Source organism: Conger conger, chromosome 5 (assembly GCF_963514075.1).
Source record: "Conger conger chromosome 5, fConCon1.1, whole genome shotgun sequence".
NCBI lineage: Eukaryota > Metazoa > Chordata > Actinopteri > Anguilliformes > Congridae > Conger > Conger conger.
In genome coordinates this window covers 39,185,624-39,212,448 of record NC_083764.1, presented here as the reverse complement: position 1 = coordinate 39,212,448, position 26,825 = coordinate 39,185,624, and the positions used below count along the sequence as shown (strand labels likewise).

General features: G+C 43.5%; 1 protein-coding gene across 2 annotated transcripts in view; it reads right to left on the bottom strand.

Annotated features, from left to right (window-relative positions):
• Positions 1 to 2,546: 2,546 nt before the first annotated feature.
• The window catches only part of LOC133129421 (F-box-like/WD repeat-containing protein TBL1XR1), a 69,452-nt gene continuing 45,173 nt past the window's right edge, over positions 2,547 to 26,825 (bottom strand). For both annotated transcript variants that reach the window (XM_061243504.1, XM_061243505.1), the window contains 14 exons: positions 14,507 to 14,609; positions 14,133 to 14,278; positions 12,750 to 12,975; positions 11,995 to 12,127; positions 10,646 to 10,787; positions 10,396 to 10,459; positions 10,185 to 10,282; positions 9,846 to 9,906; positions 8,837 to 8,958; positions 8,278 to 8,352; positions 7,417 to 7,544; positions 6,596 to 6,761; positions 5,712 to 5,813; positions 2,547 to 5,013 (listed from right to left, as the gene is read on the bottom strand). In XM_061243504.1, the coding sequence (XP_061099488.1) occupies positions 4,987 to 5,013; positions 5,712 to 5,813; positions 6,596 to 6,761; positions 7,417 to 7,544; positions 8,278 to 8,352; positions 8,837 to 8,958; positions 9,846 to 9,906; positions 10,185 to 10,282; positions 10,396 to 10,459; positions 10,646 to 10,787; positions 11,995 to 12,127; positions 12,750 to 12,975; positions 14,133 to 14,278; positions 14,507 to 14,564 (1,548 nt within the window). In that variant the 5' untranslated portion in view covers positions 14,565 to 14,609 and the 3' untranslated portion in view covers positions 2,547 to 4,986. The remainder of the gene's footprint in view (positions 5,014 to 5,711; positions 5,814 to 6,595; positions 6,762 to 7,416; positions 7,545 to 8,277; positions 8,353 to 8,836; positions 8,959 to 9,845; positions 9,907 to 10,184; positions 10,283 to 10,395; positions 10,460 to 10,645; positions 10,788 to 11,994; positions 12,128 to 12,749; positions 12,976 to 14,132; positions 14,279 to 14,506; positions 14,610 to 26,825) is intronic.

The window sequence follows — 26,825 nt, the reverse complement described above, 5'->3', positions numbered from 1 at the left end:
ACCACCCTCTCTCTGCCAGCCCCAAAACCAGATGGCATGGGCTACAGCCACCAGGGACAGAGGGTGGGAGAGACTCCTCCATCAAAGAGGGTCCCCAGGCCAGGTCGGTACCTCAATACTAGCAGCTGGTGGCCTTCCACGCCCAGCTGTGGCTGGAGGCCTCAACCCGTGGGTGGCCAGAGGCCACCGAGCCATCCAACCGGATGTCTGGCTTGGAGGGAGATGCTCGCCAGGCACTGCTGGATCCACCCACCAGGGAGCCAGCCACTTTTGGGATTGAGGAGTAGGCGCTAACGTGATGGCTTATCAAAGGGAACTTGGCACTGGTCCTGTTCTCCGACCACACAACAGTGATGGAGTAATAATAATTTGTTATTTAGCTGACACTATTATCCAAAACAGCTTACAGTTGATAAGAGTAAAGCTTGATTTATACTTCTGCATTCCCAGAAATGTAACTACGCGTTGCGGCTACACGGGCCGTAAGCACTGTGATTGGTCCGCTTGGTAGCATTGCATTATGCATTTCCAGCAGCTCCGCCATTGATCAGTTTCAGTTGCCTGTGCTGTGTCCGAAACCGAAACCAGTTGACCTGATGCCTCGTTGCCCGATTAGTAATCTGTCCTTCAAAAAAAGGCGACTTCGGAGGTGTGTTCGCAGCACGTGGTTGAGACGCACTTTGAAGGCAGAAAGTTGTCAGAGTGAAAGTTAAGTGATTATGTGATGCGTAATTACAAGCAATTTAGCTGGCTAGCTCACGGAGGCTTAAAACGTTACATCCGCTATTTGTGTTAAGCAATTAAAAAGTTGTTTATAAAGTATAACTAAAACAAAATGTCGAGCTCCTTGTGTACTTGCACTTGTGGACAAGCTCTTTTACAGCTCTTTGTGAACTCGCTGTTTTCAGCCGCCATTAATTTAATGGACGTAAGATCCATACAGTTAATCGCAAATGATTATGGGATATAATGACAACAAAAACTAGTGTTTTGGCGGTGTAATTGCAGGGTGACGCAGACACCCCAACGCACAAGTATAAAGGCTCTCAACGGCGTAGGGGGCTACGCGGAGGCTACTCGACACAGAAGTATAAATCAGGCTTAAGTGGGGAAAAAGCCCCCTGGAGTAATGCGGGGATAAGGGCCTTGCTCAAGGGCCCAGCAGCTGGGCGGATCCTATTGTGGCTCCACCTGGGGCTTGAAAAACCAACCTTCCAGGTCCCAGTCATGTACCTTAGCCGCTAGGCTACAGGGATTCCTTAGCAGACCACCCACAGTGCTGACGATGGTACTCGTGTCGCATAGCTGTCTCTGCCGTTTGCCGTTCTCCAGTTCCAGAGTCCCTTGGTTACATTTTACATTTTAGTCATTTGGCAGACGCTCCAAAGTGACTTACACGTGCATAGGTTCTTCCACAAGTTAAAGCATCACATCCATAACTAGTAAAATACACATTAAGTGCTGTTCTAAACAAAAAATAGTCATCATTTGTTTTTTTGGGTTAGACAAGAGGGATATCAGAAAGGGGGGGGTGCCAGGAGGAATCAGGAGGGAGGACTAAGGTACACGTTCACGCCTGTTTTCTGTTCAAGTCCACCACTGAGGAACTAGAACAGAAAACAGGCGTGAATGTGCAGCTCAACCGCCAGGTGCTCGTTGGTACCGAGGGAATCACTACAGTGCTCGGTGGTAATCCTAAATCCACAAGGAATGAGCTCGTCGTGCTGGTATTGCACGGGCACTCTCCCATGTTGAAGTGCCCTCGTGTCTTTCCCGTAAAGCTGCTTCAGAGAAACGGAATACGATTCCGCCAAGTCATTTGCGGATTGCAAAGGCACTTGAGCAAATGGAATTCAGACGGGTAGTGAAAAGGCAAATATAGTGGCTGTGGCCCACGTAAGCCCCCATACATCAAAATGGAGGATGGTGGATTAATAGGGAATGTAACAAACACTCCCATAAACTCTGATTCAGGGATGTTAAATCCCCGAAGAATGGTAAACTAGACAGAATGAAAGGGGCAGACACCAGTACAAATTACCACTCAGATTTTATGTTTTTAGACACACAAAAATTTTGGCACTCAGCCAAACAGTGTGCTAACAAATGAAAGAATTAAATGGGCATCGTACTTGGGCACATCCATGGCAAGTTGTGCCTTTTCCATAGGATGAGCACACTAGTGTATTAAATCTGAAAGGCAATTTATATTGGTGTGTTGTTCCTTTTCTTCCATCTAAAAACTGTCCGTTCAGCTTTTATGATGTCACCTCATCTATAGAGGCTATGGACAGCAGCTAGTTAAGCTGTACTGTTGGTTACTCGGTGTGCCACTGTAAAGTTATTAAAAATATAGTCATATATTCTATTTTTTTCCAAAAGATTTACATTCGTATTGTAATAATGTAAAAGAAATGAATATGACCGAACTGGTTATAGACAAATGGTTCCCTAATAATACATTAATGAGAATCACAACTCATTTTCAGTGAAAAGGGTTGTAAATGAGCCGCATGATTTTGACAATCAAAAGAAGGACACGCAACTAATATCAAAATATATTTTATTCTGGACTTCTTTTTCAGATCTGAATCAAATTACAACAGTCAGATCAATACAATGCAAAGGGCATCTGCAACAAAAAAGACTTAGTTGAGAAAATTAAGGGTGAGTGTGGGCAATGACAAAACAATGCTGAACCCAAATTTTTAATCTGTGGTATTTACATGGTCCATGATGTTATATTACATCCAATTTATGTTTGCTCCTCTTGCTTTTAACAGCTACAAATAAAAATCAGAATTATAAAAATTTTCAAAGAGTACAAAAACGTTCAAGGGCCACACAAGGGTGTTTGGGTAAGATAAGGAATTAGACTAGGGACCAGCAGGAAACTGACTAAATTTGCAGTGTAAAAAGCATGTTTCTTTAAAAACAAAGACATTATAAAATACCATTCCACTGTCATATACTACACAATAAATAGCTTCCAGGGGGGTTTGTTTAGTAGATGATTTACCGGTAAGCACAATTCAAAATACTACACTTGATATAAAAGGTGGTAAATTAAGTGATTCATTTGGAAAAAAGTCTACTGTAAGACAGCATGAAGTGAGGTGTATTTTCTTTAGTTAAACTGTATTGATTAAACTATGCTATACTACTTGGAATGTCAATCTGCTCAGCTGCTCTCCCAATAACAATTCACTGGTCTGTTTCATAGACAAATACGGGCATTAATATCACTGGAGAACTGCTGAATTTCCTAAATAAAACAGAGGCTTTTTTTGCTACTGTATGACTGTCTAATGGTATTTTATAAAGGAGGATGCCATTGCATGATAAACAAAAAGTAAAAATAAAACCTGTTCATACAATGCATAATTATATCGCGCAGTCAAGTGCGTTTTAAAAGCTAAAATGGATTTAATTAAAAACTACCCTTGCATATGAGTAGTATATAAAATAATTCTCTGTGTTAACACAGACATATATAGTTACAATGTTACACCTTTTCATATTTAACAATTCACCTTTTCCTTTCCCTGCCCAACACCCGGACTTGCTTTAGCTTCAGTTTCTTAATAATAGAACAGCAACACCTTGCATTACATGGCCGTCAATTAATTTCTGATTCGGAAAGGATTTGATTCAGGGGGGACTGACCAGGAAAAGAAGTGAGAAACACTTCTGTGCCAAAGAGTCAACTAGCATTTACATTCTAGATCACCTTTTAGTATACATTTCCACGCTTAAAATTTGCCAAAAAAAAAAATTTCAGAGGAAAAATAAATATGTTACACAAACCCAGACCTGAAAAACAAACTCCCAACACTGGTATGAAATGCACATGTTGGTTAAAAAAAAAAAAAAGGAAATTAAAGCAAGTCTTGACTTTAATGAGTGATTTATTCACAAGGGACGTCAGTCTGTTTCATGGTAGAATTACATTGACTTAACTTTGTCCTATGGACATTTTTGAGAAGCTACAAAGAGTATCAGTCATTAATACTGGAGCCTAGTTATTTTGTTGGCTAAAAAGTCCATCTGCAGTTTACTAAAGAATGTTGTTTCTTGTAACAGCTACAGCAGTTAACCATTGTCCAGAAAGTTTTATGAATCAAAATGTCGTATTACTAATGTTTCTCCGTCAATAGTGCACAATACAACCATAATTATGGTTTTAAAGCAAAATGATGCGTGGTGCATCGTTTCTTATTTTTGTGCCCAGCTTACAATCGTAATCCTTAAAATTCCGCAGAATCAACATCCACTTCGAGAGGAAAAAACTACTGCATTTTGATCACCAGTAAAACCATAGCATCAAAACTACAACTGAAGAATGCAGAAAAGTGAAACTGAAATTGTAAAAAAGAAAATTTAAACACGGTCCCCCGCAATGCATTTTTTTGAACCACAAAACATACAGTACCAAAGACATTTTTTTTCCCCCCAGAATGCATTTCTGTCCAGGTATAAAAGCAACAGTTCAAGTCGACTGGCTCCTCTGCTTCATGCAGCCGAAACCTAAGGTATCTGTTAAACATTTATAAACGGGGGGAGTGGGGGGGGGGGGGGGGACGACAACAAATATCTGCCGCTGGGTTAAGGAAGCCGATATGTCTGCACACACAAACTGATCTACCAACAAACATAAAAATCTTTTTTTTTTTCTTTTCTTTAAATGTTGATTCTGGTTTTAAGAACAGAAAGAAAAACTCGTAAAATTTTGGTACGCGTACGGGTCCTTTGTCTAGTCTGTTTTTTTTTTTTCTCGGTTTCTCCCGTTTCACGTCCGGGAGTCTCTGGGAGGATCCAGACCGGGGCCCTGGGTCTGTGCTCTCCTTCACTGCTTTCAGGATGCTTGGTTTGGCTGTAGTGGCTGGCCATGGGTTTCACAAGGGACTGTAGCAGTATGCGGGGCAGGGACAGTCATTTTGGCTATGTACACATTCATAGTCGGTCCATGGCTTCCAACTAGCAGTGTTATTTCCGCAGATCTAGTACACAAACCTGAAAAAACACAAGACGTTTGATAAAGTTTCATGAAGTATTCTGGCATAATACATATGTGCACTTAGCTTGTGACCTGAAATCGTTTTGTTTTAAATATTAGCAAATCAAATGCTAACTTTCGTTAGCCAGGTAGATCAATTTGGACTGATGACCTGAGGGATTTTGTAGCATCCAAAATGTATCATTTTAAAGCACCGATTCCTTTTTTAAAGGATTTTGCGCTGAGAATGTATTCTAAATATTCTATTTAACATTCCGGCCAAAGTATGTGGTGAATCTTGGTAAGTGACACCTCGTTGCGTAGCTGTGCATCTGTACTTTAGTTTCATGTGATAAAATAAAAATTCAAATGCAATTCCAGTCCTGGAGGGGCGGTGTGTAAGCCAGTTATTAATTACACCAATAAATTAGCTAATTGGCTATATACGTCATCACTGGTTAATTAGATCACAGTAACAAGTTTCATATAGGGACACAACAGCAGCCTTTGTTTTGGTGCAAATGTTAGGGCTAATTAAGGAAATAAGACCAAAAGTTGGCCTGAAAATCAGAAACGGATGTGTTTCTGATTTTCCGTGTGTGGCCCAAGAGTATAGGGTTGTATGGCTGCAGAAACAAGGGGAGCTGTAATTGATCAAACAAGAGGGCTAAAACCAGGCACCGGGGAACCAAAGAAGTAGCTCTTTGAAACTTACAGATCCATCTGATGCGCTCGCTCCCACTTTGTCACCTGCTGCATTCCAGCATACTTCAAAGATGCCTCCCGTTCCCCTGTAGCTATGGACTAAAGTTCCTGTCTGTAAGCACAGGACAAAGGCAACTCATCAAAGAAGTAGAAGGGGAAGATTAGCACCCTGCAGTGCGATTCATAATCCGCCTTCTCCGTTTACGATCCAAAATCAAATCTTGTGTAACAGAATGGATCTAAAATGGTGGCTCCCAGTGAGATGGGTTGGGAGATAAATTAAGTAATTACTGAATACACAGCAGTTAACTGAAGAGTTGAACTAATGCATTACCACGCACTGCATTTCTTATTGCAATATAAAAAATATATATTTTAAAACATTTGTAATATATATTTTCAAAACATGCTTTGTAATTCCTCATTTGACCTTGGCTTTGATTCGATCATCATTTGTCAATCAAAATGGTAAGTTTTAGTACCGCCAAAAATAACTGCCAGAAATGCATGTGTGAAGAAACAATAATGCATGCATTAATATGCCAGTCAATGTTGACTGAATCTAGGCCCTTAAGACAGGCCCTTTCATAACGGGCTGATCACAGAGAGTATGCTCACCCATTATGTGGCTCTTGGGATCAAAATGTTTTAGATCCCCTTAGTTTAAACCAGTGGTAACCAACAATGTTCCTGGAGCTCTACCTATGTACTGTAGGATTTCATATTAACCCTAATTTGGCACACCTGACTACTATTTAGCAGCTAATAGTTAGCTGTTGAATGAGGTGTGCTTTGTTAGGGTTGGAGTGAAAACCTACAAGTTGGTCGGAAGACCATTTGTTGGGTCGGTTAGCACCGGTTTAAAATGGTCTTCGCTGCCTTCCTCTGCCATACCTGCGTGTTCCAGATGTGGACGCATTTGTCGAAGGAGCCGCTGGACAGGTATCGGCCGTCGGGGCTGAAGGCCACGCTGTACACGGGCTCTTGGTGTTTGGTTAGCGTGTGGATGCAGATTCCTCGGTCCACGTCCCATAGCCGCACGGTGGAGTCGAACGAAGCGCTGCGGAGAGCAGGGACGGTGAGAGAACGCCACAGTTCTCAATGCTTAGCTGGGTCGTCTTTGTTTTGGATTCAAATACTTTTATGCGCTCGATTGATCTTGCCTGGTAACTGAGCCAACCAACAAGACCATAAGGCGGGGTTTGCACTTTTGGAGAGTATTACATACACCAATCCACCAATAGACCAGACAAGCTCAGTTAAGTGTAGATAGGTATTTGAATCCAAAGGAATTCCGCTAAAACAGATTAAGTTGCAGTTAGTTGTAAATATATGGAAAAAATGTAGTTATAGGGCGTTTGCATGTGGCCACAGTACAAGCTTGAAACTGTATGCGATACGAGCAAAACGCTGCAGTAGGCACCCGATAAGTTCTGTCGGCTCAGTTAGCAATTCTGAGTAGTTTTTAGGCAAGCACTTATGCTCGACAAGTCTGATCAGTACTTGCAATTATCCTATGTGTTTACACTTGGTGTCATTAGCCATAAAAATATGCGAATGTTAAGTAAAATGCTGAACGTCAGAGAAGAAATTTATGAACAGATGTGTTGTCACTTGAGCGCCACACGTGGTCTCCTGTCAGGAAGCTTGACAAGACATCGTGGTTTAATGTTTCTTTCACTAGCCGTGTGTGTGTACGGCAGGACCGCCCTTACCTTGCCAGCATGAGATTGGCATTGGGGTTGTTGGTTCCAGGCCCAGTCGGGCTCCACTTGATGGTGTAGATTTCTTTGCTGTGCGCTTGCAAGTCGTGAACACAGGTGTCTTGTTTCATACTCCAGATCTGCCAAGAAACCAAATATTATTTCAGAAGATATGCAACAATAGTGAAAGATGTGCATATTAAACATCTTTTCGGTACTTAGCATAATGGTGTGGGACCATTTCTTTTGACTATTTTGTCTTTGTTATTTTCAAGGGGGAAATTATTTTGGTACTTTGGCTGCAACTGTTGATAGTTCAAGTGAATTTCCTTTTACTGTAAAGCACTGATAATAAAAAGTCTGTTATAGTTATCTGTTGTTGTTGTTGAACCAGAAGTGGACAAAACCAAAACTTTTTTGGGGGTTTCTTGGTATCATTCAGTCTTTTCGTTCACAACCGTATGATGCTAAATCACAGAGTAGTTTCTTTGCTAATCGGAAACCGGGGTATGCTTGAATTGCCTAAGAAAAGATTTAACACAAAACAGCCTGTAGCCTCATGGCTAAGGTACATAACTGAGACTTAAAGGTTGGTGGTTCAATCCCCAGTGTAGCCACAATAATATCCACACAGCTGCTGGGCCCTTGAGCAAGGCCCTTAACCCCACATTGCTCCAGGGGGGATCGTCCCCTGCTTCATCTAATCAACTAAGTCGCACTGGATAAAAGTGTCAGCCAAATAACAAAAGATTATTATTATAATTCCAAAACTCCAGCTACACTACACTACTATCCCAAGTTATCCCTCGCGTGTCTGGGAAAGGGCTTGGTTTAATGTGATCACTTGTACAGCGGAAAGAGCCTCGGACCGACCTTCAGAGTCATGTCATCGGAGCAGGAGGCCAGCAGGTTGCCCGTCGGGTCCCATTTGATTGCGTTCACTTCATTCTGCCGAAGGAGAGGAGGAGAGCATGAGCGGAGGAAGGAGGGCCAGCTTCAGAGTGGCTCGCAGGGACAGGGGCAGGGGCCAGGGACAGGGGCAGGGGCCAGGGACAGGGAGACGGACAGGGACAGGGACAGGGACAGGGAGACGGACAGGGACAGGGACAGGGAGACGGACAGGGACAGGGACAGGGAGACGAACAGGGACAGGGACAGGGACAGGGAGACGGACAGCGACAGGGACAGGGAGACGGACAGGGACAGGGACAGGGAGACGGAGAGGGACAGGGACAGGGAGACGGACAGGGACAGGGAGACGGAGAGGGACAGGGACAGGGAGACGGACAGGGACAGGGACAGGGAGACGGACAGGGACAGGGACAGGGAGACGGACAGGGACAGGGACAGGGAGACGGACAGGGAGACGGACAGGGACAGGGAGACGGACAGGGACAGGGACAGGGGCCAGGGACAGGGGACAGGGGCTTACCGTGTGCCCCTGGAATGTCTTGACGGGCCGGTCCTGACCCAGCTTGCACACGTGGATGCACATGTCCGTGCTGCAGGAGGCAAACGTGTTGTTGCTCTGCCAGTCGACGTCGAGCGCAGGAGCTGGGGACGGGGTAAAAGAAAGTCAGTCTTCCAAGTTCATCTCCATCCAAGTTCATCTCACATTCAGTTATTTTTATTCTTTTCATTTTCATTCAGTGTTGTGTAAATGTCTAGTACTAATATCCTGGCAGCTTGTTCATACCAGCTTGGTTTGATCAGCTCAAGCTATGTTTTGAAACATCTGGTAGACAAGTTACCAGCATTTGGTTTTAAATGTATTTGGTCCTGAATGTTTGTTTTTCACTTTAAAAACAACTTATGACAATGACTTTTTCACAGAACTGAAAGCTACGCTAACATGCAAGTTAACTCAACTGAGGGCAGAACTTACTCTCTCTACGGTAACATTAGCAAATTGTATGGGATGATGAAGGCAAACATGCGTAGAAAGTTCTCTTTCCTATGGCAAATACTGTAGCACCACATTCTCTGCACACTGGACTATCAACAATGACTCTATCCCTCTTGCGAAAGCAAAAGAATCCCACACTGTGGCTACTTTTTTAGAAGGGGGATAAAGAATCCTGCCCACGACTGATGTGTTCTACATAGTAAGTAAGGCCCCTGGCACTTGCGGTCTCTCCCACACTAACTTTCTGTGTGTTTGTTTGGCTGTAGCCAAATGTGAGACTTCTGATGTGATTTCAGGAGAGGAAGACATGAAAGCGAAAGCCTGATGGATGTTATTTTCTTTTTAAAAGCAACTCGCCAACAGTTTACTAAAGAAACTTTTGTAAAGCTGCTATTATGCTTAAATATGGTATAGTGTGGCTGGATTATTTACATGGTATGACCGTTTTCATTTCTTAAATACCATGATTACCGCGAAATCGGTATACCGCTGCACCCCTAATACGAATGACACAGCCGTTTTATCTCCAACTCACCTGAGTGGAAAGGGAATTGCTGTTTGGCCTCTCCTGTATGCGCATCCCAAATGATTGTAGTCTGAATGGAAGAGGAAATTATTTTCTGCATTAATATTCACTGTATGCGTCTCACTGAGAAAGATTTCTCGCAAAATCCACACTGAATAGTTTTATTCTATTCTCGTTCTCGGGTAGGGTTGTATAAGAGACCAATTTGCTAGAACTTGAGGAACGTACAAGAGCAAAAGAAATCAAAATGAACCAAACAACAACAAAACACAATTGATGGTTCAGAACCGATAAATACAAAACAAACATTTGCTGTGCGTGTTACAGCATATTCTATAATTAGCCTACCTTATCAACTCCAGCACTGAGGATGAAATTTCCTTTTTTATTCCATTTTAAAGCAAAAATAGGACCTTTGTGCTGACCCAAGGTGCTGGCAAGGTTACCTACAAATAGGATCAGTTTTATTTAAAAGAAATATTACAGCAAACAATAACGGTTTTCAGTTTTATTAGTCATGGTGTGCTTAAAAAGCAGAAGATGAAATAATGAAGCTTACCATCTTTAGTCCATATTCTTGCAAATCCATCATAGGAACCTGTTGCTAGTAGTGTACCTTCACTCTGTCACAGAAAGCCACAACGTTCATTTCAACAGAGGCATTTATATTATCTCTAACCGTAAATCTTGATTGGTATGGTGGGTGGGTGGGAGTTGCATAAATCTGTTTGGGAGTCAATTGTAGGTGGGTGATATTTGAAGAGTTATCTGTTGAAAATCACATCTAAAATGGCAACGCTGGCACTCACGTTCCAGTCTAACGAGGTGACATCTTTGTTGCTGGGGACGTCCTGCCCCCCCTCTCGTATACAGTGGCGTAGGACGAGCTGCGTGGAGCTGCTGGTGCTGTTCTCGCTCAGGTTCCAGATACGCGCCGTCGAGTCCCCGGACCTGTCGACGAAAGGGGGGAGGGGGTCAACACACCACGCCCGAAATCCCTCGGTGCTTTTCCCACAGTCAACGTACTGTCTAAGGATTCCTCTTCACATTGTGTGATACTGGCCCAAATTCTCTCCCTTAATTGATATGTCAATCTTAATTAACGCAAGCATTAAGTCATCTTTGCCAGTGCAGTTCGGTAACCTCAGTTGACGAGCGTTTTAGCTAATTGCTCAGAATTAGTCAAACCACTGGTAATAAGGAATAGACTTCAATTTAAATTGAAAATAGATATCCTTCAAAAATGTTGATTGAGTCTTGGCTCTGGGGTGAATACGAGAACCACCTGGGACAGCAGTCCTTAGGAAGGGTTTATGTTATTACTGCTCAAAAATACAAAAAGGTTACAGAGATAAGTATAAGTATAACGTTGAATGAATGACTATTGGTGATTTATTGGTCGTTTGCTCACTGCTTTTCTACATGATATATGGACAAACCGTGGGTTTCACCGACGTTGACCTGACGGATACCAAACTAGTCAAAAATATTGTCTTGCTCACTTTAATAAGTAAAAAACCAGGGAGCACTAACAGCACTGTGCAAGTATTACTCCGTAGCTTTGCATTCACCGACATTCTACACATGTTTTCAGTAGTTTTCACATGCAGGCATCAGTTTCTTTTTTGTAGTGTTAAGGCCACACAAGTCATATATGTCCAAAATTGTATACGTATGTCGCAGGTGGATAACATGACTTTTCCCACCCGGTCAGACCTGGCTCAATTATGTAATTGTCCTGGATTCAAATACTTTCCTACGCTTTACTGAGCTAGTCTGGTTTTCGAAATCTATGAAACACTCTCAAAAAGTGCCCACCTTCTGGCCCTCTTGGTTGGCTCAATAGCAACAATCAAGATCAACTGAGCACAGATCAACATGCCCAGATCTGTTAATCACTTTGAGATTGTGAAATGTGGTATATGTCATTATTGTTGTTAGCACCTGTACACTGACCCTCAGGACCACAAATAGGGGGGGACAACTGGGACACAGGGGGCCCCAGGATATGGGGTGCATTACACATTTTCTACCATATATTTCAGAATGGGGGCCCTCCCAAAGTATTTTGTCCCGGTTCTGAGAATTCACAGCTGCGGCCCTGCTAACAGTTTCCCGGCGGGGGTGCGCCGGGTTGCCAGCGCGAGCGGAGACTCACCCCGAGGCGAGGAGGTCGCTGACGGGGTTCCAGGCGCAGATGAACACCTCCGACTCATGGCCGCGCAGCACCATAGCTTTGTTTGGGGGGATCTCCACGTCTCCGTCAACCTCCATCATGTCCGTGTGGTTGTCTGTGGAGGACAGGGGGGACAGCTGTGATAAGCGACACGACGTCTCCCGCTATTACGTGGGTCCTGATCACCTTTCACTGCCACATACTGGGCAGTGTGTTATATTACAGGGACTAAGCAGGGGCTAATCCCCCTGGACCAATATGGGGTTAAGAGCCTTGCTGAAGGGTCCAACAGCTGCACGCAGGGGCCTGAATCTAGTCAGTCACCTGAGCTACGAGGCTAAAACTGGAATCAATCCGATTGATTCCTGGCCTTGACACTTTCTGTACTGTGATTCCATCATTATCTGCAACTCTCTCTGCTTTCCTTGTCTAAAGAGTGGGAAGAAATATGGAAGGAGGGACAAAAGGGGAAGTTTGGGTAATCTGAAATGTTTTTGGATATAGGGGGTGATGTTTGGATGAAATGCATAGAAAACACTAATTTCTTGCAGGGGAATTGTTTTTTTCCAAACTAAAATGTAAAACAGAAACTACCGTAAAAGCTATAAAGCCATTTTCTCAACTTCCTCAACCATAGCTGGGTAGAGCCAGTTAATATTGGGCTTCGGACCGAAAGTGTTAAAATGTTTAAATGCATGTCCCGCATCCCCAGTGTTGGGCCGGAAGGAGGCGCTCACTGGCTAAGGCGTGCGCTCCGTTCTCCTCTCCGTTGGCAGTGTTCTCTCCGTTCTTGGCGTTGCCCGGTATGTTGCTCGCAGCGACGGGGGCCGCCGCTGCGGCGGCTGCTTGCTGCTGGGCCAGCTTGTCGCGGTAGGCCTGCTGCCGTGTCTGCACCACGTCCGGCATCACCGCGTCGATCAGCGACAGGGACTCGATCGGCCGCCCGTCGAACAGCGTGCCGTCCTGCGGGCATGAGATGCGGGGTCAGGCTTTACCTGGCTAATGTCACAGGCTAACGTCAGGCTTTACCTGGCTAATGTCTCAGGCTAACGTCAGGCTTTACCGGGCTAATTTCTCAGGCTAATGTCAGGCTTTACCGGGCTAATTTCTCAGGCTAAAGTAAAGCTGTTCCTCACTAGTTTCTCAGGCTAATGTCAGGCTTTTCCAGGCTAATATCTCAGGCTAATGTCAAGCTTCTCCTGACTAGCGTCTCAGGCAAACATCTGGTTTTTCCAGGCTAATATCTCTGGCTAACCTCAGGCTTTTTCTGGCTAACATCTTAGGCTAATGCAGGGGTGCACAACTCCGGTCCTTCGAGGGCCGGTCTGCATACTGGTGTTCCAACCAATTGCCCTGTTTTTAATTTGCTGACAGCTCTATAAATTACCGTGGTTCAAGCCTGTACTTGGGCACAGTAAAATCATTAGGATCATATCTGCAGGTATCTGTCTGCAGTCTGCAGCTGTAGCTGGTACTTAAACACATGTCAGATAACATATTATTGAGTCAATTAAATAATTGGGACCAAAAGTTAGCACAAAATCCTGAAACGGATTGGACCTTGTGCACCCCTGGGCTAATGTCAGGCTTTTCCTGGCTAATGTCTAAGGCTAGATTCAGGCTTTTCCTGGCAAAAGTTCCCACAAAGCAGGGATGTGTCTACTCTCATGGACTCCAGTATGACTGTCATTATTAGCCCTTAAACAGGAGCCCTGCTCATTCAGGTTTTATCTCCTACTACTCCTGCCTCTTTTGATTTATCACTTTACAACGTCCCTTACATCACACAGACACACACACAAACAGGACATATGCACACACAGACACAGACGCACACGCAGACATGCACGCACACACATACAAGCATACATATACATACACATATATATACTTTTTTATTGAACCCCATAGGGTAATTTGTCCTCTGCATTTGTACCCTTCCTAGTCATTAGAAGCAGTGGGCATGCACACCTGCACACATACACATGCATACACGCACACGTACACATGCACACATGCGCATGCGCACACATAATTATTATTATTATCATAATTACTATAATAATGATGTTGTTATAATTATTATTAATGACACACAGGGGCCTCAGCGTGCGGCTCACCTCGTTGATGCTGACTTCAGCCTCCACATACTGCAGGCCCTTCTGGATGATGGAGATGAGAGCAGCAGGGGGCACCAGGGCACCGTTGATGTTGGACTGGCTGATGTGGCTCTCTATGCCGAAAGTGAAGGCCGAGTGGGAGAACCCTACAGACACACACCGCACACGCCAGCCGTCAAACGACCGAGAATCGAAGCCCACGTCACGGTGTGCGACACGGGTCGCAACCCCCGCGCCCGTACCGACATCCGGACTCCGGGAGCATTTCTGCGGATCTGGTCACCGAGTGCTATTTATTCCTTCACACAAAGGCAGGGATGTGAACGGAAGGGTGGCTGAAAACTGTGTTTTTCCGTAGGTGACGTGGAACCTACCTGACTCTTGCAGGTATCTGTATACCAAGAAGTTGACTTCATCGCTGCTTATGCTCATCTTTATTCTTGGTTACACCATGAGGTCAGCACACGGGTCAGAAGCCTGCAGGGAGAGGGGTAGGAGGAAAGGGGGGGGCTTAGCACGTTAGTACGTTGACGCTTGCGGATCCTGGTTCAGGGCTCAGACCTGGGTCAAATTCCTAATTGTTCTGGATTCAAATACTTTCCTATCCTATGCTGAGCTTGTTCGGTGATTTGGAAACAACGAAACACTCTCAAAAAGCACCAGGTATCAATCGAGCACAGAAACAAAACAATGACATATTTTGCCCCAGGTATGAAAGGGCTATAGCACTGGACTGACACACGGCAGAGCCGAATGATGAAAACGCTTCTACGGCGGGGCTCATCGATCGACGGAGGGCCGGGGTGCAGGTTCATTCTTTCGGGAGAAACTCCGGCACTTGAAGGCCATTGCTGTGCGCGGCATGTGTTTCCCGCTCCTCGGCGGCAGTTCACATCGGGGCACCGGTATCCTCTGCCGGGAGAACTGTGGGCGTGCTCTGTGCTGCCAGCGCTTAACAGTGGACAACAATAGCCCTCTTTCTCAGGCACCGAATCAAAAAACAAGCCGCAGTACCGCTGACGTCCACCGCGGCAGCGTTGCGCCACCGGACGCTCCACGGCTCTGCCTTCCCTCCCTCCGAGCCCGGCTGCTCTTAGTGGACGTTACATGCCCCGTTCGCGCACTAATACAGACTTACGATTCTCTCCGGCAATTAAGGCCTGACAGTCCAGGAACACAGTTCAGGACTTAGCTTATGGGAGTGCCTGATCTGCTGTAATGAAGAAGGATGGCTTGTGGGGGGTTACTGGGATGGTACGTTCCGGTTCTCGGGGAAGAGAACATATGAGTCACGAATGCGAGGTGAGGTGGGAACGCCCCCGTGGGCTTCAGAAATGGACTCCCTCCGAGGTGACACTACGTCCAGTCATGCCTTGTCCCCTGGGGGACTTTCTCACCACAATAACACCAAGGTTTGATTCTAGAGCATGCCGTACATCACTCAAAAGAACTTGTTCTTTGTTTGGAGAAGAGAGGCCATGGATTCTCATTTTCTATGAAGAGCCTTTGGTTCGCATTTAGCCTACTACTGAGGTTGGTAAAGCCTGCCCGTCAATTTGAACTTCCATACAGACACAGCCCCAAACTGATAATCCCTGTTTTTTAACTTACCGTTTAAAATAGGTGATGTTATATTTAGAAATGGCTGCATTATAATTGTGGCCTAGAGAAAATCAAGCGTGTGACCATCTGAGCCAACAATCTGAATTTCACTGGCTTTCTTCCGGGTATCTGTGCAGGAGCAACCGTTTGGCAATAAGCACAGAGACATGACTAATTTTACAATTAGGGACTAATTAAGAGCCGCTCATCAGTGCAAACAATAAAAAGATGCTGTTATGGATAAGTGTGAAGGAAGTGTAATGCTAGGGCACAAACAATGTCGAGAACAGCGACAGATTAAAACCGTATCCTACAGGAACACTGCATACTAACATATTTAATCTATTTTGCACATCTTGCATATTTCCTTTCGACCACAGGTTCAGACAAAGACCAAAACAGACCACCACTTAATCTGTTTACTTGTTAGCACATGTGACTGAACTAAGGACATTACTGGGATTTTAAAGTGGTACAGAAATAAAATGTATGCAAAGATAACCTTGATTTTTATCAATTCCTTACTATGTAAACTGTATACAATCAGTGACCACTTTATTAGGTAGACCTGTACTCCAGCTCATTAATGCAAATATCTAATCAGCCAATCATGTGGCAGCAACTCACTGCATAATGCATAGTCAAGAGGTTCAGCTGTTGTTCAAACCAAACATCAGAATGGGGAAAAAATGTAACAGAGTGTGACCGTGGAATGATTATTGGTGCGATATGGGGTAGTTTGAGTATCTCACAAGCTGCTGATCTGCTGGGTTTTTCATGCACACACAGAGAATGGTGTGAAAAACAAAAAAATATCCAGTGAGTGGCAGTTCTCTGGGTGAACACGTTAATGAGATAGGTCAGAGGAGGATGGTCAGACTGCTTCAAGCGGACAGCAAGTCAAATAACCACGCATTATAACGGTGGAATGCAGAAGAGCATCTGCAACACGTCAAACCTCTGCTAGATCACATCTAACAATGAAAGTAACATAGATTTTGGCCTTTACAAAATATCCACTACAAATGAAGGCATGGAAAAATGTTCATGCAGTAGATTATTGATATTTATTGTTCTGACATGGTAAAACACTTCCAGGAAAAGCTCACTCTCCTTGCGCAGCACTTGAAGAGTGAGAATGACCTCATCCAGGCATCCGAGAGTCCTACCAGTCTGGTAGCAGAAAACCTCCCACTCTTGAAGGGGACCACCACTCTGAACTACAAACGGCATGTTATGGAAACTACCATGGAGTCTTTGGATCAATTCTGGGATATGGCTGAGAATACATTTCTCATGGACATTCTAATGTATTGGTACATTGCCTCACACTACTGTCGACGAACATTTGCATTAGCCATTATTCTCATGCACCTGATTAAGCGCTAATTGAATGTTTAACTGAGACGGCTGTTGCGGTTCATTAAATTAGTATTTGACTCATAACTTAAAACTGAGATTACATCTACCCCTTGGTGGTGTAGGACGGAAAAACATGAAATAATAACCAAATATTTTTTATGACATATCATTTTTTATCACATTGTAAAATACCGCTATGACTGCTGCGGTACATAAAACTATGGATATGAAGATGACACATAGACAGACAACTGAAGTTTATATAATATTATATTTTATATTGAGAGAATCCATTTGTTTACTTGCAGAACATAATCTTGGACGCCCGATATATAATCTGCCAAGGTAGGGCAGTTTTCAGGGTCTCCCAGAGAAATTACAAAACGACCACAGATTCTCATTCGTTTCAGTTTAATAGTTACTGTAATCATGTAATCAAACAGTTCACTCTCTAACAATCCCCCCCCACCACCACCACCAAAAAAAATACTAATTCAATTACACACATTTTCGAAAGAAACGCGAAATCTAATTTGCTGCAAAAAGCCAGGAAAAAATGACTCCATCGTGTTGGAGAACAGACAAGGGAGATTTCGGCCCAGAAAGGCAGACCAGCCCTACGAGACAAAAAAAAAAATTCTTTACCAACCCTGCTGCCTGCTCCCCGGCATAACCCAAACCGCACAGCCTTTAATTTGCCCTTAAAGCCCCATCCCACCCAGGCTCCCTCTGCCAACCTCGCTGTGCTGGTTTGGGCCCGCGCCGTAAAGCTGCCCAGTAAAGCGTGTGCAGCTGGAAGGCAACACAATGCGCCACTGTGGAGCGCTTTTTCCACCCCTGTCAAAACATTGCATAACCGCAGCGCGGCTACGCGGAAAAAGCACTAAAACACGACGGGCCACGCGCAGCTTTGAAAAGGGGGCGAGTGTACAGTTGAAGTCTGCGCGTTTACGGGGGAGCCCAGCGAACGTGCGTCCCAAGTTTTCCAAAACGGTTTCCGCTAGAAGAGGTCGGTTTACGCCGGGGTGATGCTGATGGGTAGCTAAACGTACGGGACTCACCAAAAGCCGTTTTAAATTGTACCAGACCTGCTGTTGAATTGTTTTGGATTCAAATATTTTTCTACGCTTTTCTGAGGTTGTGTGGTGTGTTGGAACCTATGAAATATTCTCAAAAAGTACAAACCCCGCCTCCTGGTCCTGTTGGTTGGCTCAATTGCACCAGGCAAGATCAGACGGGCACAGAAAAGTATTCGAATCCAAAACGATTACGTCTTCAATTACACGTTGGAAGCCGAAAAATAAGGAGGCCGCATCGAATGTAGGCATTTACTCTGGCGGCAGTTGCTGCAGCAGTTTATCCACTGAGGAAAGCAGTGGTTCACTCCGTTAACTGAACTCACCTGGGCTCTAGGGTCTGAACTGGCTGCTGATGTTAAGGTTTAAAATGAAAAGCCAGCCACCCTGTGGCTCTCAAAGGGCAGGAGTAATTACCCCGTCCACGGGACATAGAGAAATGATTCTGGGAATCATAGTTTTCAGCCCAAGTTCAAAATTCCATCTTTGATGTATTGTCCCCACCCCCCTTGGCACAACACGGTGTGACAAATGCATTCTCTTCCCCCTTTTCCACCCTTGCGGCCCATGCCCGCTAAAACCAAAAAAATGTACTCACAACGTTACGTGGACGTTTTGTCAATGTTAGAACGTAGCCGATACGTTGCGGCAACATTGTGAGAACGTTTTCGCTGGGATTGTGCTCGTCATCGGGCGGCGTATAAACAGGCTGCCTTGTGATAACTCTGTTCGTAGCATCCCAGGTGCTGATATCCACAGTGAGAGCCAATCTCATTTCTGTTTCGTTTTTATTAGTCAGTGTTGATGGTTGCTTCTATTTTGAGAGCACAACCATGGCAGCAAAACAAGCCACTTCTCATCAGCGTGACATACATTTCACCAAGTATTGTGAAAAAGCATTCTGAGCCGTGACTAATTAAAAATGTAAATGGACTTCCATTTCCAAATTACCCATGGAATATACTGGTGATAATTATGAGGTGTGTGCCCTTCATCTAAAAAAAAAAAAGCAAAGTAGTCTACAGAGAATCAAGGGACCAGAATTTTATATACGTGTCAACTGCTTCCAGAACAAATCTATAGAGACGTTAATGAGCTACCAGACATGTTGTAATGTTTGGTAGCCAATAAATCCCTCAGACTTCATCAAAAGCATGTAGCCAATTTAACTACACATAGAATTCAAACAAAACCAGTTGTTTTTTTTTTTTTACATTTATTTATTAGAAGGTGGTATCATCAGGTTTAATGCGCAGCACACTGCAAAACCTCTACACACACACACACACACACACACACACACACACAACACGAGCTACAACTTTAATCAGCCAATGTGGTATCATCCAGTTTACTGCGCAGTGCCAAACCTCTACATACACACGCACACACACACACAACACACACCACACAACACACACAACACGAGCTACACCTTTAATCAGCCAATGTGGTATCATCCGGTTTACTGCAAAGTGCATTGCCAAACCTCTACACACACACACACACACACACACACACACACACAAACACACAAACACACAAACACGAGCTCCACCTTTAATCAGCCAGCATGGTATCAGCACTGCAAAACCTCTACACACACACACACAAACACACACACAACACACACATATACACCACACAACACAAGCTCCTTTAATCAGCCAGCATGGTATCAGCCGGTTTACTGCGCACTGCAAATCCTCTGGGGAGAACAAACACTACTGACAAGGTGCTGCAAAAATAGATGTCATACCGGATGCACTGATCTTCAGTGAAACAAACCTGTGATTGCGTAACACCCCACACAGCACCGCTTGCCTCGTCTCAGCTCAAGAGCCATTTTACAGCAAGTGCAGAGCATCGACAGACGACCGTTTTTTAATTTAAACCTAAGGGGTACTCCCAAGGGACCTGCTGTGAATCGGGTGTTTAAGATGAAGGGGAGGACATGCCATTTCGCCTCTGCTCGTTTCTTAGTTGGCTCGGTCGTACGTGATAAATATTTAGGGCAGGAGGCTAAAATGACAGGAATTGCTGTCGAGTGTGTGCGTTAGCCACTAGCGTGTGAGCAAACGACACTTTTCTGTTGCGCTGTGACAGGCAGACAAAGCTTATTTGTCTAATTCCCAAAGGAGAAAAAAGGACGTTTGAACATAAGTTGGTGACAAGGGGAAGGCTTTTCACAGTGCTTAGCCTTGGGCCTAGCCATCGCATTGGATTTAAAAAATCCATTTTACACCTCACAGTTAAATGCATTGAGAAGGGTTATCAAAGCTAAAATCTGGTTGAATACTAAAGAATATCCAAAAGTAACACAAGAACGTGTTTTTTTATCTCTGTTGAAAGTGGTATCCTAAACGTGAATTATCTGTGTTGTGATGTACCTGCAGAGTATAATTAATGCATAACCTTGCTCAACCTATTTTGAGCCTGCATGCATTGATGCGAAAATCACGACAGAGGGAACATTTCGGCAGCAGGAGAGTGTGCCTCCCCCCTCCCTCTCTGGGTTCATTTTCAAATCCCCCACTGGCTCTCAGTGGGCCAACAGATCCCCACCCTTTAAAACTGGAAATAATTATAGGGACTTCTAGGAAACAGCCATTTTACTCAAGGCTTAGATCATGGATCAGAAAGCCACTTTCGGGAACTTGTTTCGAGTGAGGCAGAAGTTAATGTGCGTGAAGGCTGTGTGAACGCTCCTGAAAGCGAAACACAGCTACTATCAGGATATGAAGTCCCTTATACAAACTCAGCGATGGCTTGGAGCTGATGAGACCTTCCATACATGGCAAGGAACATTCCTGCAGAGAGCCAGATGCATGGTTCCCTGCCCTTACAAAGTTAGAAGCTTTTACCTCAGTCACAAAATCTCCTCTAACTTCTGATCCAAACTGTGTATAAACAGCACCATGGTGTGATTTATCAGAAATAACAGCGATATATCTTAAATGGATGCATCACAGGCACTGAAATAGCGCATACCAGTAGGTCTTCTAAGATGGGCATCTGTGATTCCCTGAAAATACTTAGATGTTTGTGTCCTTCGAGCAAATGCTATGTAGGCTACAGAGCAACAGCTACCATTTGCTTATTTAAAGCATTGTATTTTTTATTTTATTTAGTTATGTATGCTAAGCAGATGCACTTATCCAGCATCCCTTCAAGCTATTTTTTTGGCAATTTATTCCGCTGGATATTTGTTGAAGGAACTCTGAAAAATAAATTTAGGTTCTCACAGGAATCCTGGGACACAAATCAGCAGCCTCTAAATCCAGCGGAATACAAGATGGCCGCCCATCAATTTCACCTCCACCTGGAGACTGTATCCATCCTAATTCCTTAAAGGACAGGAAAGCCTTTTCGGAATGCTCTTGGAAAAGCAAGTCGGCGCTCTACAACAGATGCTGTCTTAATCATGTGGGTTTACGGCTCCTGTAGACAACACAATGAGAGCTGTGTTGCTTAGCGTCCGGGCAGGAAGGTTTTTAAATTAATGTGTAGTGATGCACAGTAACCCCCCCCCCTCCCCCTAGTACTGATTGGAAAGCTAATGGAACCCAATCAACAAACATCTCAGTGACAGAAATAATGCTGAAAAGTCATTGACGATAGAATCTGATTTAAGGGAAGTAGTGAAACGTGACTTTAACAGGAGCGTGCACAGGTCTCTTTGTCTTTGGTCTTAAGAGCGCTGTTATCTTAGGGGGTGAATACTGAATTGGTTTTAATGGGAACATTGCAGCCTGCTGCTTTTATCTCTGTTTCTGAATGCATAAATAATCCGCTGTAGCAGCGCCATCTGGACTGAATCACACCGTGTGAAATAATTCCAGTCCACTTCTGCATTTTAGAAAAAGAACATCCATACATAGAGTACACGCACTCGCAAATAAATTACAATGCATCGACTGGGCAGAAAGCACTTCAGAAATCACCCTGAGGCCACCGCCAAATTCACTAAATGGCACTGCAGGCTGTGCACCTTATTATTGCACCTAGCCCTATCCGAAGATGCTCTTGAAATTACAGTTTTTGAAAATGTTTGAATCTGATTAGGTTGGCCAGAAATCAATGAGTTTTAGTTCTAAGTGGATTTCCTTGTCTTTTGAGATGAAGCGCTACCTCTACCTGACTCATTGCCAAGCACCCCCCCCCCATAGGCCTTAGTTACAGTTGCTAAGCCCATCAAACTTTCATCTCAGAGAATAACTTTGCATGTAAATGATGTAAAAGTCACCCAGCTCATAGCAACCTGTTTTTTTAATATAAGGTTTCATCACATTATGCTCAAAAAGGCTATTGTGTTTCAGGAGACTTATGGGTCAGTAGCAAGGTAAAGGACATGGAAGGGAGTTCAAAATAAAGCATCTTCAGTTTGCCAAACCTCATAGGAATTATGACTGGACAATAGTGCTATGGTCAGATGAGACCAAAATGGAACATTTTGGCCATACACACAGTCAAAAAGCTTGGTGGCAAAATGGAATGCAAGGAGAAGCACCTCATACCTATTGCCAAATATGGTGGTGGGTCATTGATGTTTTGCTGCCAGTGGCAAGATTTAAAATGAAGGGCACAATGAATTCTACAAAGCACTAGGAAATCTTGCCAGAAAATCTGGTTGCCTCTGCTAGGAAGCTGAGTCTTGGTCATAGGTAGATTGTCCAGCAGGACAATGCATATATATAAAATCCATACAGATATGGTTTAGTTAAAACAACAACCATGTTCTGAAATGGCCATCTCAGTTTCCAACTGAGAGACATCTTGATTGATTCCACTGAATCGTTAAGAAAGTGCAGTACGTCACACGTTATAAAATAAAGCTTTTGTCAATAACTGCATTATTATTTTCTTTACAACATTTTTGTGCATATTTATCAAAGGCGCCAATAATTCTGGAGCCCACTGCAAATAATCAAGGAACCAGCTGCATTAATTATTAATAGGAGATTGAGAAGGGGAGGCTTTTATGGTTGGGAAAACTGATGATTATTTTACCTCTCAAAAGTAGCACAAATGTGTGAGGTGTTTGAGGTCTCAAACTAAAAAATTGGCTCCTATACTACCAATCCACAAAAAAATATACTGAACAGTAACACTTTTGTTATTCGTTTCCATCTTGGGACAGTTAAACAGCACTTAAAATGGTAAAAGTCCATGAATTTATAATGTGTTGCCACAAACACTTTTGCGATTCAATAAATGAGGACAGTTACATAACAATACTTATGTCATAATTGTTCTTTTTTGAACAAAATAATGAACTTGGACACAATGTTTAAGTGTCACGTCGCTGACCCAAATGTCTTTGTACACTGTGACATTAATTCCACATTTCCCAGGTTATGGGGAGCTTGGCACATCCAACTAAATGTTTACACAGGGCCAGGCGTATTTGCTCATAGACCCACCAAAGATGAAATTCATACTGCTGGATTCTATCATGAGCCTCAAGTCCACATTAGAGAACCCTCAAAAATGAAGCCTGCCACTTTCTGTGAAAACAAAAAATGAACAGGCCTGATGCACAATATGCTTCTTTGTGCGGTGCTTCTTGTGAAAAGACGATTCAAAATAAATGTAAGAGACAGCTTTTCTAATGGTGGCTTTTTAGCGGACCATACTCCAAATAAAATCCAGACCGAACAAAATGGATTTTTAAATAAGAGGCACTCAACTGAAAATTAATGGCACCAGAGAATGGATCCTTTGATTCAGTGCTGACTGAGAGTAAATTCATTTCAGAGTGCTATACACCATGATGTATCAATACTGCATAGAAGTCGCCTGTTCATGTTCCCATTAAGCCTTCAGTCAATTTTAAAAGCAGTCCAAAAAAAACCGCACTGAGAAGTTTGTCACATCTATAATAGCATGTTTATACTCTCTGTGATCACTTTATTAGGGAGACCTGTATTTGTTATTGCAAATATTTAAGCAGTCAATCATGTGGCAGCAACTAAATGCATCAAAGCATGCAGATGTGGTCAAGAGGTTCAGATGTTTTTTAGACCAAATGTCAGAATGGGGAAGAAATGTGATCTAAGTGATAGAATGATTGTTGGTGCCAGACAGGGTGGTTTGATTATCTCAGAAACTGCTGATCTCCTGGTATTTCCAAGCACAACAGTCTCTAGAGTTTGCATCCAGTGAGCAGCAGTTCTGCAGGCGGAAACGCCTTGTTAATGAGAGGTGTCAGTGGAAAAGGGCCAGACTGGTCAAAGCGGACAGGAAGGTGACAATAACGCAAATAACCACGCATTACAACAGCGGTATGCAGAAGAGCGTCTCAGAGCACACAATGTGTCAAACTTCTAAGTGGATAGGCTACAGTAGCAGAGACCATTAAGTCTAAAAAAAAGAAGTCACTCTAAAGTGCTCACCCAATGTAGATCTTGCGTGCTACAAATCAAAATGCCTGGTACCCCCAGTCCAAACCCTGTCATTTCCTCCCATCAGCAGAAGTCGAGGCAAAAGCAATCCTGGTACCATGTGTCTGTTAATAGCAGTGTTCGCATTTTACAGGCAATGAACTGCTATGTGGGGGCCCTTATCCCAAAACGACCTGCCTGGCAGCGTAGGACAATCAATTCCCAGGTTTTTCTATTGACAAACTGCTGGATTTTAATGGCTTCTACTTGACAACACAACACATGGTACATGCAAACAATATTCTTTATGTGGCATATAATGTAGCAACACAAAATGTAATGCCTTTCTTGCATTATTAGATACAAAGACAATCCAAGAAATACAGTACTTGCACACATGCACACTAACAATTAACCTATACTGTACACTAAACATTCAGACTGTTCAGTCATACGGTATGCACTGTAATTAAAAAAGACTTAATGTGTGTGCTGTTAAAATAAAATTCTACAGGAAGTGAATGGGCCAAGGGAGAGAGAGAGAGATCAGATAAGATTAGACTAATGATCGCTGGTTTGATTTATGCCTCGCAGTCTTTAGCTCCAGAAGACTCCCTTCACTGATTTCACCCTGCATCACTCAAGATGTCTCTCAGTTTTTTGGATGGGAAGGCAGTATCAGCACCAGAATTTCAATATTTATAAGCCTGCGATTTTTTTGGTGGGCCCATTTAATATACATTTTGAAAAACCACCATTAATTACCTGTCACGATCGAATGTTAAAATACAGTATAGAGCCGGTTTCACTTCAAAATGAGCCAGTAGCGACAGTAGTGGGGTCTGGAGGAAAGGCAAGTTTTGTTTATTCCCTCAGTGTGCTGTAGGTTCTGGCTAGGTATGTGCCTAACCGAATGCTAACCCATTTCACAGATCTCCGAAGGCAAACAGACCAGGAAATTGTCCTCGAGAACAATTCTGTATTCAATTTTGAATAGCCCAAGTTGCCACACACCCACTGCAGTCCAATAAATGCCGTGATTTAAGAGCACATTTCTCTCTGATTTCACTGCTCTACACAGTCACCGCTTGAGACCAAGCTCAATCAGCTGGCCAAATAACCCGATACACAAAAGACATCGGCACAGCCCAGTAGCCACGTGTGATTGGTCATCGTGCTAGGCTACTGACACCACGCCAAGGTAAATCCGAAAAGGAGCATATTATTAACCAGACCTGCATGATCTACTGTCACAGTACAAATCAGTTGAAAAAGAGCAAGATTGGCTGTGAGCCAGTAAATAATTTGTATTGTGACTCACCCATTACTTAGAAGTAGAAGAATTCCAAGGCAAGAAATATAGCTTATTAAGTTTAACTGAACCAGTATTACTACTCAACTATGCCTTCAACAGAGCTGCCAGTTTAGCAACCTATCTAGCAATCTTTGTTAGATAGCGGACAGAACTAGCTAACATTGCCTTTGCAAGCTTGCTGCAAGGCTACCTGCTAACTAATTTGCTGGCAAATGTTATCTCCACCTAGCAAACTATAGGAGATAGCAATGTTATTAGAAGCCTACCTGCGGCTAATCCAAATCAAATGCTTCAGCTGGTGGATCATGTATCAATTTAAGAAAAAACATTTGTTTAGCCATTGCGTGTGCGGACTACAATTGACCAAAATCATTAATAAGATCAGAAAAATGTGCACACTGCAGGAGTGAGCAGCAATTGGCAAATTCAAATGATCCAGCAGCTTTTGTTTGGTCAATATGTTTTTTGCTGTCGTTTTTTTGGTGAATACTAATTAGTTACGAATTTTAAATACATGACTCACATCTTATGTTTTCACAGAGCGTATGTTTTTATGTTTTTCAAGGTAAAAAAAAAACTGGGCCAATAGGAAAATAACTGGGCCAGAGCCCAGACTCAAAATGTTATAGGGTGGCGCCATGCCTGGCGTAAACAGTGTTGGTTTTTCCTGTGGTTTGGAACGCCCCATAGCAACAGTAAGCCTTTTCCACAGCTGCAGCATCCTTTTCTTATGGGGATGGCACAGACTAGCGTACACTGACATTACTGCAGCCAGATACTGGTTGTTTTACTGGTAATCTCTAGCCGATTGAGCCAACAGCCCGCAGGCACCCAATCGTCCAGAGGGGTCGCTGTTGTGCAATGAGGTGGAGAATATTTTGGCAAATTAAACTCTTTTGTCCCTGAGCAATGTGTCAGTAAATTAAATAAACTCCTAAGAGTCATCCAGTTTAAT